The 18,328-nt window shown below is 40.3% G+C and overlaps 1 protein-coding gene across 1 annotated transcript in view; it reads right to left on the minus strand.

Moving 5' to 3' along the window:
• Window positions 1–17,722: 17,722 nt before the first annotated feature.
• igsf9ba (immunoglobulin superfamily, member 9Ba) overlaps window positions 17,723–18,328 on the minus strand; it is a gene marked incomplete at both ends in the record, with an annotated part of 88,740 nt that continues 88,134 nt past the window's right edge. The window contains one exon of the mRNA XM_083887164.1: window positions 17,723–17,952. Within this exon, the coding sequence (XP_083743290.1) occupies window positions 17,723–17,952 (230 nt within the window). The remainder of the gene's footprint in view (window positions 17,953–18,328) is intronic.

Here is an 18,328-nt window from a genome sequence, read left to right on the forward strand (position 1 = left end):
TGGGTATGAGGATGTGTCGTGACGCCAGATTTCTACGATCTCACAGCCCTATGGATTACTGTCTGCTTTTAACGACTCTTATTATATAACTGTATTTAGAAAATTTAAGTTTATTATTATTATTGTTAAAAACGTGAACACAGGGCTAGCTAGAAAACGACAACTGCTAACGTATAGATGCAGAGCAACATTGTTTTATTGACTGAAAGTCATGTTTGTGTGTGAATGACGCAGCTAATTAGCTTATTTGTTTATGTTTGGTTTATTTATTTTTTTAATTGCCCAAACCCTGGGAGAAAAATCCGGTTCTTTAGCTACTAAATGCTACACGATGTTCACCAGCTAGCTGCTCCGTCTGTGTGTCGTTTTGATGCCAGGCCATTTAAAGGGACAATGTGTAGTATTTATGGGTTTGTATAACCCAAAATCCACTTTTTTATACATATTATGTGCTCCTGCATTGTCTAGTCGCTGTGTAATAGTTTTTGTTTAATTTTCGTAGTGTTTCAAAAAGTCATCTAAAATAACATGGTCGCGGGCCGCGGTTGCATTGCCACGACGCCATGTTTCTACCGGAGCCTGTAAGGACAAACGCGAGAGAACAAATCAAGCGTCGCTTTACTTGTAGCGGAAGTCCCGCCTCCACTCTCTCCGCTTCGTCTACTACGGCCGCGGTAGCTTGCCCTCTCGAGGACAACATTTGACCGGCTGAGGACACCGTAGCGCAGGTGTCAGTGAAGGGAGGGGGTGAGCAGAGGAGCAGTTCTTTGTTGTAAATTTCAGCCTCTCCTCTAGATGGCACTATAAACTACTTACTTCACCTCTAAGATCTTTTATATCGCGCAAATGCAAGTTTGAATTTAGAGCCGTTTTTTTGTTGTTTTTGCGCCTTTAATCATCCTCGAATTTACTAAAAAACAAAACTCCACAGGAGGACGTGATGTCGGGGCCCGCGCCAGTCGACGAGGGGGAAAAGTTGGGGTTTCGTGCTCTCATTCTGAGCCCTGAGAATGGAGACAACACAAGCAAAGAGACGCAGTGGAGGGAGGCCTGCGGTTGCCATGGCGACACGTCTCCGGTCCATCGTGACTCGATGCTCCTCCAGACTGAGGATGAGGCAGCAGCAGCAGCAGCAGCAGCAGCATGAAAACGTCAGACCACGAGCTTTAACGCGTTTTCCGTCGCTGTTAATCTGCTGATGATGATTTTATAACCTCAACCATCGACAGTAGAGAGTGTGTGTGTGTGTGTGTGTGTGATCCTATAATCTTCTTGAAACGTAGCAGAGTGAGATTAACTGTATTTCATCCAGAGTCGGTGTCGCGGCTCGATCTTTGACCCCCCGCGAAACCTCCAGAATCACAGGCGAAGGTCAGAGGTCAGCGACGACGACGACAAGCGCACAAATGTTTAATCAACAAGCCGTTGATCTGTCGCCGAGGAAAAACGGCCTCAAGTCGAGTCTTTCTCATTGTCGTTTTTTAAGAAAGTTATCAATGAACACATGAGCGTCATTTAAAGCCATGGTTCTCAAACTGTGGTACGTGTAGCACCAGTGGTACGCGAGCTTCTTCCGGTGATATGTTCCCATTCAATTTTGGTAGGAATTTACCCACCGATGACGTCATAGAAACAAGTATAAAATTACGGATAATGGGCAAAACTGTGATTCACGTATTACGGATTTGGCGGCAATTTAAAACGTAACGTGTTTCCATAAGTGTTTAGCTCAGCGACTCGGCGAATTTTGTCGCGTTTACGTAAGACGGTAACGGCTATAAGCAGGTAAAGTTTGTAAAAACACAGGTGACAAAGTGATTAAACAAGGCTAGGGCTGCAACTAGCGATTATTTTTGTTGTCAACTAATCTATCGACTATTTTTCTGATTAGTCGACTAATCACGATTATCTTCGTTAGCATCTATTTTAGACTTTTAGTGTTTAACCTACATACAGTGGACTCACGCGTGTGCTTTAATAACACAACATTTTATCCCGGTTAAATACCTGAAACAAACGATCCCTTAACTGATTACTGCCATAAAGTACGCATTAACGTAGGTGAACTAGCGTTCGCTAAGCTAGCTTCTTCCATGATTTTCCGACTGATAGGCGTACGACACAAACGTATCATATACTTGCATCGTAGGCCGATGGTTATTTAATAAATGAGGAGTTTTCAAGACTCTTCGTCCGTTTCCGTCAAAATGTGTGCGTTATTCTTCTCCGCTTCCTTGCGGGATGTAAACAACGAGCAACACTGCCCCCAGCACTTCCTGTGGCTAGTTCTGGATAGCGCGAGTGTGTGTGTTTGTTTACACTGCAGTTACAGTCTTTTTCTGGTCAGTCGTCATGGAAACGTGCCGTGCGTTAACCTATTGCACAGCACTAATTAATATGATATTAAGTGAAATGTGGAAAAAGCATGTGTTTGACACCTCTGGTTAAACACCAGATTAATTCAAGACATGTTGTATAGCAGTAAAACTCATTGACAACTTGTTAATATATCATTATTTCAATCCAAATGACAGAATCCAAAATTTTGGCTCCTGTTGCACTAAGACGTTTACACAGAACTGTCAGACGGTTGAGTGTCGTTTGCTAAGAAAACAGGTTAAAACACCTGTGTTGTCAAACCCACACGGTTTATAAGAACATAATTATACACAGGAGCAGCAGAAGAGGATTATTGCATATAGATTATCGTAGCAAGTATTATATTATTGCACAATGACGGGATTGTGAAACTGAGGGCACGGTTTAATCCAAACTTAAATCATCTCAAACATCACAACCTAACGCTAAACCCAAAACTAGACGTCCTCACAAAATGTCCTCACAGTAACACACGGCATTAATAAAGTCACATTATTGTCTTTTTATAATTCTCGAGGACATAATGTCCTATATTGCAATTCCTTGTCCTTAAACTGACCTTTAAAGGTAATATATATGAAAGAAATGTAGTATTTTAAAACACATTTTGATGTGTCATCACAGATTTGAGAAACGTGGTTAAGCTAGCTGCGAGTATAAAAATGTCTTAACAGTAATACACAAAGCAAAAACAGTCACATTATTGTCTTTTTATAATTCTGGAGGACATAATGTCCCATATTACATTCCCTTGTCCTTAAACTGACCTTTAAAGGTGATAAATATGTAATAAATGTTGTATTTTAAAACACATTTCGATGCGTCATCGCAGATGAGAGAAACATGGTTAAGCTAGCTGCTAGCAGCTGAAATTCTTAATAAAAAGCTTCTGTAAACTTCTCAAAAATCTTCTCAAGCAGAGAAGAAGATAAACAAGCATCAGAATTAGAGATTAATTAAAATATAGACGGATGAAAAAGGAGAAGTTGACGACGTACATGAGTTTGGGTGATGGTGACGCAAAACAGGGAAATTAGCCCAAGTTTAGCTAACGCTCTTTCTCCCCCTCACTGTCTTTCACTTTGACGTGGATATTAAACATAAATAATGTTTTAATACAATAATGTTATTGTCAACTCTCCTCTCATCATGTGATACTTGACTATGTCAACTTACAACTTCCACTAAAACGTTAGCCAGCACCTTAACTCTAGCTAACCTGGGTGGTTATGGCTAGGTGGTAAGCTAAATTAGCTTAATAGCATCATTAAAAAAACTGATATTCGTATGAGAAAATTCTCAAGACTGTGACGTCTGGATCGTATCAGACACAGAAAAGAGTATCAAGTCATCCCGACTAAATAAATAACCCCAACGCGGAAGAATTACGCTAAATCTGAGTCTTGACGACAAGCTAACATGTCCTCACACACACACTTCCATTCATTCATTCATTCTCAACATAACCAGTTAATGCCTGAAGCTAAACTTAACCCAACCACAATTCAAATCTTAGCGCTAAACTCAACCAACTCCACGGAAATGAGGTTCTGCCTCATTAGGACCAGGTTTTGGTCCTAATGAGGACTAGAGCTCCTGATAAGATCAGTGTTTATGCCAAAAAAAGGGTCCTAAAGAGGTAAGAAATACAAAAACACACACATTCTTGTAGAGTATTCTTAATGAGGACACTTTTGGACATAATGCATTCGCTAACCTTTACCTCAACCTAACCCTAAAACCCTAAAAAAGACCAAGTACACACAGCTAGCATTTAAGGACTCTCATTGACTTCCATTCATTTCAAACAGCCGGACCAAAGTGCTAGCTCTAACCCAGTTAATGCCTAACCCTGAACTAACAATTCAAATCTTAGCCTTTAACCTTAACTTAACCAACGTTCTGCCCTGTGAGGACCGCAGGTTAGTTTTTGGTCCTCACATCAATACAAGTACACAGACACACACACAGGTTTGCACAGCTAGCCTTTGAAGGACTCTTATAACCTCAACTAGTTAAAGCCTAAGCTAACACTTCAAGTCCTAGTCGTAAACATAACTTAAGGTTTTGGTCCCTGTGACGACTAAAGGTCCTGACAAGGTCAGTGTTTATGACAGAGAAGGTCCTGAAGAGCACACACACACACACACACACACACACACACACACACATTCTTGTACTGTGTCTTTAATGAGGACACTCGTGGACATAACCCAGTCCCTAACCCCTTACCAAACCTAACCCTAAAACTAAAACTAGGTCTTAACCCTAAAAAAGACCCTGGTACTCACATCAATAGACATAAAAACACACACACACACACACACACAGGTTTGCACAGCTAGTCTTGAAAGGACTCTCATTGACTTCCATTCATTTCAAATCATTACCTCTCAGCAGTTAATGCCTAACTTAGGCAAATCTTAGCCCTGAACTTAAGCAACGTTCTGCCTCATTAGGACCAGGTTTTGGTCCCTGTGAGGACTACAGGTCCTGACAAGGTCAGTGTTTATGACGTGAAACTGTCCTTAAAAGCGAAAAAATACAAGAACACACACACACACAAATGCTTGCACAGCTATCCTTGTAAGGACTCTCATTGACTTCCATTCATTTGCCTCTAACCATAACCATAACTAGTTAATGGCTAACGCTAACGCTCATTAAGACCAGGTTTTGGTCAGTGTTTATGACATGAAACTGTCCTTAAGAGCTAAACACACACACATTCTTGTACAGTGTCCTTAATGAGGACACCCATGGACACACACACACAGAGGTTTACACAGCTATCCTTGTAAGGACTCTCATTGACTTCCATTCATTTAAAACAGCTGAACCAAAGCACTGTCTCTAACCTTAACTATAACTATAACTAGCTAATGGCTAATGCTAACCCTGACACACACACACAGTGAGAGCGGTCTTCCTCACCTGTAACCGTGCTGCTCCTCTTCCTCCTCCTCCTCTTCCTCAGCTCTCACTGAGTCGACGACGAAACATGTTTTCAGCATCTCAGTGCGCGCACACGCACACATACACAGTGTCACGCACACATTAACACACACACACACACACTGGCAGCTTCACCTGAGTGTGTGTGTATTAAAAACGGTGACACGGTGCGTCATTGTTGTGTCGGTACACGGTACAGTGTGTCCACGCTGAGCCGCACACACTCACACACACACTCACTCACTCGCCGACTGTGACTGACTGAGAGAGCTGCACTCGCCGCCGGGAGCGCGCACCACCTACAGCCGTGCCCGCGCGCTGTGGAAATTTAAAGTGGTAGCTCCGATTTTCTTCGATGATTTACATGATTTAATGGACAGTTAGTTTCACATGTTGGTTTTCAAAACTCTTTAATCGAAACTCACAGCTCCGAGTTCACCTGTTTCCAGAGATAAGTCGAGGGGGACTACGGTGGCCGTGAGGTGGGAAAAAAACCGCAAATCACAAAACACAAACGCGAATCAAAAAACAAAGCTAATCACAAAACACAAACGCTATCAAAAAAACACAAACGCTACCAGAAAAACACAAACATAAATCACAAAACACAAACGCAAATCAAAAAACGCAAACACTATCAAGAAAACACAAATCGAAAAACGCAAACGCTAATCAAAAAACATAAACGCTTTCAAGAAAACACAAATCAAAAAACGCAAACGCTATCATAAAACGCAAACGCTAATCACAAAACGCAAATAAAAAAAAACACAAATGCAATCAAAAAAAATACGAAAATCAAAAAAACACAAACGCATATCAAAAGACACAAACGCTATCAAAAAAAACCACAAACGCTAATCACAAAACACAAACGCAAATCAAAAAACACAAACGCTATCAAAAAACGGTGATATTTTCCCCTAAATGTGAACATAATTTACTAAATTGACATCATAATTTATTGAAAAAGAGCCAAAACTTGTGATCGAGACCATTAACTTGAACGTTTTCTGACATTATAAATCAAGTTACAACCAGTGGATTCACTTATTTCCTCTTTGGCTTCATCAGGACACTTTTTCCTCTGTCGTATAACGTGAAAAATCAACGCACTTCCTTTGGATTTCCTCTCACAAACACAAACACAAACACAAACACAAACACTGCGACTTTAACAGAAAAAGCTCAAACTATCCCTTTAAGCCCTGAGGTTTTTGCAGAACCTTTGACAAAGTGTGGTAGCGCAGTGTTGGGGCGGCGTGGGAGTGAGCGTGGATCCCCCGTTTGATAAAATCCTGGTGTTAGGTAACGCTTGGTACAGAATTACATAAGCGTCTCCAGTAGGTGGGGGTGGTGCGCACGAGCGCCTTCCAATTATTCATCATCTCATTGTGGCTGCTCACTGGAGAAGATAATGTGAATTCCAGCCAGCACTCTTTTTATTTTGCCAGAGGAAGAACTGTTTTTATTATTGTCTATTTATATCACATTGGAATATTCTTTTTTTTAAATAATATTTTTACAATAAAACACAAGTGTGAGTCCATTTTCCAAGATATTAATTACCAGAATTTCTTATTAAGTCATTACAGAGATGATGATTGTAAAAGAACTATTTCTATAATCCCATAATTATAGGATGATACCTGTTACAACTATAATCCCATCTCAATACACATGTTCGTACCTCCTACATTAGTGAAAGTATACATGTTGTACATTATGTAAATATCCTGAAATCTTCTCTTAAATTTTCAAATGTTTTTTTTTTTTATCATATTTTAATATTTTAATGTTTGTTCTCTGTCCATTTTGTATTTTTTATTCTGTCCTCGTTTGGAGCAAAAAACTTCAACCTCGTGCTAACTCTGTAACAAGTGCTAGCGGCGCATTTGTAACCGTATTCAGTCAGTGGTGGATTTAAGCTAGCGCCGGGCACTGTAACGTAGCACAATCAACGTGCGGCGCGTTTCCACGATGAACGGCCACAAAAAGACGCACACGACGTCGTGTTTACGTGACTCCCGATTGTTAAAATGAGTCTCTAAAGTAACGCTAAACTTTAAAAACAGAGGCATACATACGCAGTACACAGGTACGCTAAAGTTATTTGTTAGCGCTGCTCTTTTCCTTTAATAAACAGACCGCTACAGTTCCACTGTAGGCGCGCTAACGGCGCAAAAAGAAGCTAACGCAGCTAACGGAGCTAACTGGTAAACGGTGCTCCGGTGCAGGGGCACGTAAATATGACCTCACGCTCGTCTCTATTCTACTTTCATATCACTTTTGACTAACTCTGACCTTTTTTCTGCTGTAATCTAGTCTAATCCAAGCTAAAAATAATGTCATTTTGTATTTCTTTGTTTTGGAATTTAGTTGTTTTTTAAAATTTAAATAGTACCTATACTATCATTTTTGTTTTCTTTATAAACAATGTGTATAAGTGTTTCCTTACTTTATAATTGTCATGATGTTATTTAAATGCCAGGTTTTCACCTTCATTAATCTTTATTTTACTAAATTAATGGAAACATGCTTAGAGTATATCTATGCTTTGTGTCCAATATTCATACTATATATATCCAGTCTGCTAGCTAGCTATCACCCGAATCATGCTAGCGCTAGCGCTATGTTTAGCTAGCTAGTTTCTCAGTGTGTTATTATTATTATGTGCTACATCATTGATTATGTACAAAATTGAGCTTAGATTCTAAAGTTTAGGACGTTCTGCTGCAGAGGTTTTAGTCAAAATTAGAAATAAGCTTTTTAAGAAAGACAAAAAACATTAAAGAACATGAAAAGTGAGCAGGTCTTTAAAGGTCTGTGTGTTTGACCTGTGGATCAACGGCACGTTCTCTTCAGGTCAATGTTTGTTTGAGAGAATTATGAAGAAAAAAAAACAAACCAAACAAAGAATCCTCCTCGTTCAGTGTTTGTTTTCCTGGTTCTGGTTCAACCGTCAGCAAACAGTTCATCTCTGAATGTCAGGCGAGAGGAAGCCACAGTGGAGAGCGTATTTGATCGTGAAATTAGCAAAAATGGGTCAAATTTACTTACTTTTTAGCCTGAAAAGAAAAACAAATATATATTTGCAAGCAAATTTTGCACTCAAAAACATAATTGCACACAGTTTGTGTGGTACGCACCGAGAAAAAAGAAAAGGAAAAATTATTTATTTGTATTTTTTATGCATTTTCTATTATTTTATTTTATTTACTTAATAACATAATAACAATAACGACAATAATAAAGCCACAACACAAATGAAAAAGCCACAACACAAATACAAAAGCCACAACACAAATTCAAAAGCCACAACACAAATGCAAAAGCCACAACACAAATGCAAAAGCCACAACACAGATGCAACACAAATGCAAAAGCCATAACACAAATGCAACACATATGCAAAAGCGACAACACAAATGCAACACAAATGCAAAAGCCACAACACAAATGCAAAAGCCACAACACAAATACAAAAGCCACAACACAAATCCAAAAGCCACAACACAAATACAAAAGCCACAACACAAATACAAAAGCCACAACACAAATACAAAAGCCACAACACAAATACAAAAGCCACAACACAAATCCAAAAGCCACAACACAAATACAAAAGCCACAACACAAATGCAAAAGCCACAACACAAATGCAAAAGCCACAACACAAATACAAAAGCCACAACACAAATCCAAAAGCCACAACACAAATACAAAAGCCACAACACAAATGCAAAAGCCACAACACAAATACAAAAGCCACAACACAAATGCAAAAGCCACAACACAAATGCAACACAAATGCAAAAGCCATAACACAAATGCAACACAAATGCAAAAGCCACAACACAAATGCAACACAAATGTAAAAGCCACAACACAAATACAAAAGCCATAACACAAATGCAAAAGCCACCACACATATACAAAAGCCACAACACAAATGCAAAAGCCACAACACAAATGCAAAAGCCACAACACAAATACAAAAGCCACAACACAAATACAAAAGCCCCCACACAAATGCAAAAGCCACCACACAAATACAAAAGCCACAACACAAAAGGCATTTGTATTTGGCCTGACACCTCTGGGCCACTGTACTTTGACACTAAATTATTATCTTGTAAATGTTATATATACACATACTGTGTATATGCGCATATATATATGTATTCAGAGGACTATAGATATTACTGTATTTATATAATCTGTATTCACAGCCTTGTTCATTTGAACTTTGTTTCATGCAGAACAAAAACACCTTGACCTGATTTCACTGCCCCCAATCCTCAACACACACACACACACACACACACACATTCTCAGCCCAATACTGACACCTGGTGTCCACTACCTGAACTACATTTTAAGGCAATACATCCCCAAAAAGACGAAAAAAAAGAAACCTCTTTTGATTTTTTTATTATATCAAAATACAAAAAATTTGAGAGGAAAATTTCATATGGGACTAAGCATTTTGAAATGATATGGTGACACGAAAACAACACTGCGTTCATCCTCTCACGGACGTGACGTAGATAACGACGTAGACAGAGAGAGAGAGCGTAGATCGCAAACGACGTAGCTACGTTCGCGATGAGCTACCGTCCGTGAGCCGGGCGGCCCCGGTTGGTTTTACAGGGCCGGAGCTATCGCGTCATAACTTCGTCCAAGGTTTCTGTTTTTGAAACGAAAACAGGGAGGAGATCCATGGCAGTCGAACATGAAGAGCGAGACGTGAGACGTGATCTCTGAGACGATTACAGAATTCACTGGACAGCAGTGGCCAAAACCAGAGGAAAGTAATACAAATATTCTACATAAGGCTTTGGTACAGCACCATACAGTATGAGTTACTTGGAAAAAACCAAAGAGTTCCGCGTTACGTGACGTGTCGATTGACCTGATGTAACAGAAAATCAGGTTGTTCTGAAACGGACAAAAAGAAAAACAATGTTTTTGCTTTGAAATATTTACATATGAACATGTGTAAAGAACGCAAAACAACATATAATACAGGATGTAAACATGTGATGTACAGCACAGAGTGGATGGAAATGAACACTTTTTAAGCACTACTTGGTTTGCTTGAGTATGAGCATTAGCTAAAACAGTCGACGATGTAGTGCTTATTATTATAATAGTCTACAATAGTAATCATAATAATCATAATAATACATTCTAGTTTCTCAGTGCTGGTACACATGGAAAAACAGAGAATATAGAAAATACTACATATTTCTAGTTCCTCTCCAATAACAACCAGCTTGGATGTCCATGAATGATTGCTAAATAGGCGTTGTTGTTGTTTTTTTTGTGTGTTTTTTTTTTGTATTGTCTCTACATGCAAGATTAATACAATTTGAGAAAAAGAAAAATCATATCAGTTCTAAGTATCGTCCCTACCAGCACCTAGTAATGCACTAAAAGCTGTAAGCAGAAAATAAAATGTAAAAACAAACAGAAAACCCCGAACAAACTGAGCTAACAGTACGTCCAAAGCAGCCCTCGTAAAACACTGTACATGTTTTTGTGTTGAATACGCGGAGAGAGAAAAAAAAGAGCCCGGAAGACGGCGTCCATTCCTTTTAAGCCCCGCCCCCCAATACACCCCTCGGAGACGGACGCGTACGAGCGTTTCCGACAACCTTCTAACCCAGCAGTAAATACAAATGTGTGAGTCGTGGCTGAAGAGCTCCGCGAGCTGACGTCACGCGCTCCCATCATGCAACGGTCGCAAAAAAACTAAAAAAACGACGCCATTTTGGCGGGAAGTTGTGGCGCTGCTCAAATCCACAGGCAACATATGTACGTTACCAGGCAATATCGTCGGTGTTAGGGTCAACAAGCGGGAGATAAATTTACCTGATTACCTAAAATCATAGGTCAATTTTTTAATGTTTGTAAAAGTAGGGTGCAAATCACCAAAATTAAAAATGGCCGACTTCCAGTTGAGTTGAGGCCATGGGTCCGATCGACTTTTTTGTTCGTCTTGGTCTATAACATCTTCCCACCGAGTTTCGGGAAATTCGGTAGAACTCAATTTTGGCTCTGCTTTCACCTTAGGGGGCGCTGTAGAGCCCTTGAGCAACTCGCACATCTGGGCACTATGCCAATATCGTATTTTTGCCAGACCTGACCTGTTGTTAGCTACTGGTATTGATAACAACGGCTAACCCAAATAGCTAGCCCCGAAATACGATAACTGACTGGAAAACATGCTTTTCCATGCTAAGCACCAGGGGGCGACGTACACTACCAGGCAATATCGTCGTATAGCTGTTAGGGTCAGGGACAAACAAGCGGGAGACAAATTTACCGGATTACCTAAAATCATACGTACATTTTTAATGTTTGTACGACAAACGCGCTCAAGAGTTCCCTAACTTACTGCAAGTCTGGTGCAAAATTAAAAATGGCCGACCTCCTGTTGAGTTGAGGCCATGGGTTCGATGGACTTTTTTGTTCGTCTTGGTCTATAACATCTTCCCACCAAGTTTCGGGAAATTCGGTAAACCCAATTTTGGCACCTTAGGGGGCGCTATAGAGCCCTTGAGCAACTCGCAGATCTGGGCACTATGCCAATATTGCGAAAAATTTTCGCCAGACCTGACCTTATTATAATAATAATAAAAATCTGGCAAAATACCATGTTGTTAGCCACTGGTATTGATAACAACAGCTAACCCAAATAGCTAGCCCCGAAATATGATAACTGACCGGAAAACATGCTTTTCCATGCTAAGCACCAGGGGGCGACATAAGAGTCAGATATAATCGGGTTCTGCGATGTTTCGCCGTAGATCTTCGTGGATTCGTGGTTCAGACGTTCACTTTTGCTGAAGCTTTTCCCGCCAACATGGCGGCCCAAAACAAACCCGAGTCGCGCGACGTCGTCGTCGTCGTCGGACCTCTTTCCTGTACAGTACTCGTAGGAAATTCTTCCGAGAAAATAACAGGAAATGAAATAAAAGTCGGTCGCGATGCGAGGCGGCTTCTGCAGAAGTGTGTGCTTGGAAAATCAGTGCTGTCAACCAAAGATTGTAAAGACGTAGAAAAAAGGTTCCACCCGACGATGCTAGCAGATTCCCTCTCATGTCGTGTGCGTCTAATCTAAAAAGAAAATCGAGTTATGTTGTTGTTTTTTTTAGGCTGTTTAGGTTATAATTGTCAATACCGTCACATATATACGTCTGTAGCGAGGGCACCTTGGAAGCACGGACAGACATCGCAAAACACACGATAGAAAACAGCTCGACGCGTCTACTAGCTTTGAGGTTATACGACTATTTTCCATTATTGTCTATCACTGTGCGTCACAACCATGACACTGTTATGATAAGGACCTAAAGTGTCTATAGTTTTAGTCGCTCGGAAACACGCGAAGAAAAGAGTCCTCGCTGTCCGCCGTCGCGGAAACAGAAAAAAAGACGGCTACGGCTCTACAGCACCACGAAGTTTAAACATAGCACCAGGTCGTAATGTTTCGAAGCAACTACGCGCCGCTAACGCTAACTGTTCTTTTGTCAAACTAATGTAAACAACGAGTTCCTCCTCCTCTTCTTCCGCAGCAGCACGTTTGTACAAATGTTAGCTAGAGTATATATCGTGTCTGCGACTTAACTTTCGGCGCCGTTTGTTTTTTGGACACCTGAACGACGAGGAGTGAATCTACGCGAGCACGAGTGCGCTAACGAACGGGCAACTGACATTTGCCGCTTTTCCACGATACAGTACCGGCTCGCCTCAGCTCGGCTCGGTTTGGTTGGTTTTCCATCATAGCATCGTCGTAGCACAGCTGCGTAAAACTGCAGTGACGCGGTTTTTCTACGCGACACAAACACAAGCCAGTGACTTGTAAAGCAGTTGTTCTGGGTGGAACTGAATCGTTAGAATCAGTTAAAAAAGATTTGTTGACAGAATTATTAGAATCATAGGTAGAAATGATAAGTAAATTTCGGAATTCTAAATAGATTTTGTAATTCTAAGTAGATTTTGGAATTCTACGTAGATTTTGGAACTATAAGTTTTTTTTGTAATTCTAAGTGGATTTTGGAATTTTGAGTAGTTTTGGAATTCTAAGTAGATTTTGGAATTTTAAATAGATTTTGGAATTCTGAGTAGATTTTTGGAATTCTAAGTAGATTTTGGAATTCTAAGTAGATTTTGGAGTTCTCAGTAGATTTTGGAATTCTACGTAGATTTTGGAATTCTAAGTACATTTTGGAACTTATAGTAGATTTTTGAAATATAAATAGATTTTGGAGTTCTGAGTAGATTTTGGAATTCTACGTAGATTTTGGAAATTTAAGTAGATTATGTAATTCTAAGTAGATTTTTGGAATTTTAAGTAGATTTTGGAATTCTAAGTAGATTTTGGAACTTTAAGTAGATTTTGGAACTTATAGTAGATTTTGGAAATATAAATAGATTTTGGAATTCTAAGTAGATTTTGGAACTATAAGTAAATTTTGGAATTCTAAGTAAATATTGGACCTATAAGTAAATTTTGGAATTCTAAGTAGATGTTGAAACGTTAAATAGATTTTGGAACTATATGTAAAAATTGAAACTATAAGTAGATTTTTAAGTCTTTTTAACATTGTTAGCTTTGAGTCTTGTGTCGGACGTTGAGCTCATGACTCTTCAGTGACGACACTCTCTGACCAATCGGTGGCCGGCATTCTGTCCACGTCACATTTTAGTACCGGCTCCGTTTGCTTGGAACCTCTTCAGAGCAGGAACGAAATGTTCTATCACTGATGGAAAAGCTAAAATAACCGTGCCGTGCCGAGGCGAGTCACGCTAGTGGAAAAGCGGCATTTGTTCTGTAAATATTTATAGAGGGCAAACACACTTCTGCTTCTAAAGCGTTTTTCTTGTTTTTTTTTTTGTTTGTTTTTCGTTTTCCAAAGTGAGCATTCACGTTTATATACATCAGAGGAAATACTACTCAACTTGTGCAGCCAGCGGGCTATGGCAATAATACATCGTACGGTACTAGCGTTAAGGTTTCTTCTCCGATAAAGTAACGTCCGCGAAAATATGACAAATGAGGCACCTTTTAAAAACCTTATCCACGTAAAGCCGTACGTTAGGCAAATACTTTTATATAGTTTTTCCTCTTTTTTCTTTACCTCACGTTCCCTCAACACAAGAATCTGTCGTCCTGTAAAACATGGTTTGATTCATCTCTACAAATACAATACGCACCATGTACAGAACATAACAAATATAGATCCTTTTTTCCCTCCTCCTCCGCCTTCTATTTTACAGGAAACCAATTTCTTAAAGTAGAATTCGCTTATTATTTCAGGCAGAAAAGAAAAAAAATCACCGCTTTCTCACTTTGAAAGCGAGTCGATTCATTCACGTTAAGTTTGTTGGGAATTTGTCGTGAAATGGAAAAAGTATTAGCAAACAAGAAAAAGGCTTCTTTTTTTTGTTTCTTCTTTATCGCCCTCAGAGCAAAAATGAGAATAAAGAGCGAATTAAAGTATTAAACAAATTGACATAAAGGTCCAGTGTGTCAAATTTAGACGGATTTATTGTCCTCTGGCAGAATTTGAAGATTAAAAAATGATTATCTTTAGTTCACACGAGAGCGAGATTAAGAGCTAACACGTAAAGGTTTTTATCGCGTTAGCGCTTTTTATCCACACGGAACCGTTTTTTTTGGAGTTTCTAAACCAGTCCTAGAGTTAAAGAAATCGGAAAATTATGATGACGTCATCGTTTGGCTAACGCCAGACTGCATCTTAGTATGTAAACAACTAGCTAGCTTGGTTGTCGTCCTCGCGATAAACCCGTCATTGCGATAAACCCCGCCTCGAGCTCACCCGCAGTTTGTGATTGGTTCCGCGCAATCTTTGAGCGAATTCTCAGTGTCTTCTTCTTCTGGTTTTTTTTTTTTGGTGTATTTTCGTGGCAGTGTTACAGCGCCACCTACAGGCCTGGCATGTACAGCACACACTACAGCATTTGGAGTCCTTTTTGTTGGTTTTCCCTCCGTGTTAACGTAGAGGGAACGTTCTAAAAGTCCGATTTTAGTCGGACTAAGACAATAATTTGGTTTTCTTTATGTCATGTAAACACGTTGGTCCGACTAAAGTCGAGCTAGTCTTAGTCGGACGAACATACATTACCTGGATAATGTGATTCAGAGTCTGATTATTCCTACGCTTAGTCGGACTAAGTACAAGAAACGACGTATAAACTGCAGAACTTTTGTCGGCGAGAGCGAACGCTACGTAGTTTTGTACTTTTGGATGATTCAATACAGAGAGATACAGACAGCGCCACCTACGGACGTGGAGTCAGACGTCCACTGAAAAAAGAAATCTCAAAATTTCAAGGCAACTTGATACAATCAATTTTTGTTTACGGCCCAACAAAAGATTTTTTTTTTTGTTCCATCAACTAATATTATTGTGTTAGACAAACTTAGATCAAAATTCTCAAAATTTTATTTTTTAATATTTTTTTTTACATTATCCGGACCAAGATTAGTTAGCCAAACTGTTTGAATTGAGAATTTATTTTTAAAACTCGCAATCTTTTGTTGGGCTGTAAACTCAAATTAAAAATTGATTGCATCAAGTTGCCTTGAAATTTTTCAGTTTTCTCAACTTTTTTTTTTTTTTTACAGTGTACATGGCCTATAAATCGATTTTATCCTCCGGCAAGTTGTCTGATTGTCTTAGTCGGACTACGACCTTAGCTCGATTAAACTGTGCATGTAAACCTATTCACGAGTGTTTTTTTTTTTTTTTTTTAATCAAACTAATGTAAACACGATGTACGTTTAGCCGCATGTCTGGACTTAATTTCTTCTAAGAACGAAGAAGCAAAACATCGTATGGGGGAACGTTGTGTTTCCGTGTGGATAAAAACCATCACGTGGCGGCCGTTCGTTTAGAGACCACCATGTTTTTTTTTTTTTACAGGAGCAACTTTACAAGCAATAAAATGCGTCTAAATTGCACACACTGCACCTTTAAACGTGCCGACGCCGACGTTGACGTCTCGTTTAGCCTCAAACGCAGCTGCGGTTCATTCAAAGCACTGCGACACCGGGACATTCATTTCCTGTACAGCAAAAAGCATACATTCATTATCGGTTAGTGTGAATAAAAACGATGATAATTAAAATAAAAAAGAAACGTACAGAGAAGTTAGAGCGAGCAAGTAAATATAGACTTAGTTAAAGATAAACAGTCGGGTTTGTTCCCCCCCCACAGCTTTATGAAGCAATAACATTCTCCTCAAACAGAGTCGCGGTTAAACATTAACGCGGAAACTCGGCCGCTCTGGTTTTCCTTCTTTGCACGAAAAACGTTTCCAGGAGGTTTTTGCATTTTCTCTCGCGTGTCCTTGGCAAAGAAAGTAAACAAAAAAATAATAATAATAAAGGCACGGGGGGGGGGGGAGACGACGTGCCACGCTAACGATGTAAAACGTACGTACATACGACACTCGGTTCACTCCGCTAACTCATCACCCTGTTCTTCTTCTTCTTTACGTCCTTTTTATTATTGTTATTCTTTTCAAAAGCGTCCTCGCGCAGGCTGCCGTCTTCTTCTTCGCGTCCTTTAACGGTTGGCACTGGATCGTAAAAAATCAAAAAAAAGCCTCCTAATCGGATCGAGCTAAGCCGTATTATCGGGTTTGAATGAGCGGCGGCCGCGCGAGTGTGCGCGCACGCGTGTGTGTGTGTGTGTGTGTGTGATATAAACCTTTTTAACCCATACGTAAAAAGGTCAAGTACGTACAAGTATACCACAAGAATTACAGCAACTCTGCGTTTTACTCTGAGGTATATTTTGTGGTAAAAACCCTGTGTTTTTTTTTTGTCGTCGTCGTCGTCGTCGTTGTTGTTGTTTTCTTTTAAATACTGACACTAGTTTGTACTGTAGGAAAAAGGGGTGAAGACGTCCCTGTCCAGAGATGCACCAGGTTTAACAGTCTGACTGCAAAAAAACCTCAAGATATGGACCCAGTGAGCGAGAACTCGTGTTGTTATTACTGTAGGAGGAGGAAGCTAAATTCCCTTGTTTCACTATTATTTATGTACAACGTTGTATATGTTTATTTTTTTTTTCTTCAAGCGGAGTTTCCGCTCAGAGGCGAGTCGTCGTCGTCGTCGCGGGCGGCGGACGCCAGTGTCCTCGTCCCCCCTGTCAGATTTTCTCCGCAAAACGAGGATTCAGCTCCACGTTTCCTGCTCCATCTTTGAATCTTTGAAGAAATGTGTACAGAGGCTGGGATGGAGCGCCGAGGTGTGTGTGTGTGTGTGTGTGTGTGTGTGTGTGTGTGTGTAATTGTGTGTGTGAATCACTCCAGTCCGATGGCTTGGTGAAGGGCACACGGGCGGGCGTCATCGTAGGGTGCCGTAGTTCGGGCCCTCGGTGTCCGCACCGGCCAGAATGCCCGTCTGGTCCTCGGCTGACTTCCTGCGGTGCAGGAAGGAGGTCAAGTAGAAATAAGGGTTTTTCTTGTTCTGTCGCTTCCTCTTACGGTGGAAGTCGAGGTCGTCGCTGCCGCCGCCGCCGCCGCCGCCGTCTCGGGGAGTCTGAGTTCGCTGCCGGGTCTGAGAGGGAGACGCACCTGGAAGAGGAAGAAGAGAGGAAGGAAAAAGGCTTTAATCCAGAGGTTTGAGCCCCGGGGTCAAAGAGTGGTGCAGAGGCCTGTGATTGCACCGATCATGATGACCAATCAGCAAGAAGAAGCCCAGCATCTGTGTCCCCCCCATTGACCCTCAGGAACTACTGCTAAACTACCACCGAAACTATTACCACTAAAATAACGACAACTAAACTACCACAAAACTACAGCAAAAACTACTACGACTAAACTACCATCAAAACTACTACAACTAAAAGAACTACTACTACAAAAACTATTACTAAAAGTACCAAAACTACCACTAAAACTACTAAACTACTACTAAAACAACTACCAAAACTACTAAAACTACCACTAC

This window comes from Microchirus variegatus, assembly GCF_963457635.1.
Source record: "Microchirus variegatus genome assembly, chromosome: 3".
Classification (NCBI taxonomy): Eukaryota; Metazoa; Chordata; class Actinopteri; order Pleuronectiformes; family Soleidae; genus Microchirus; species Microchirus variegatus.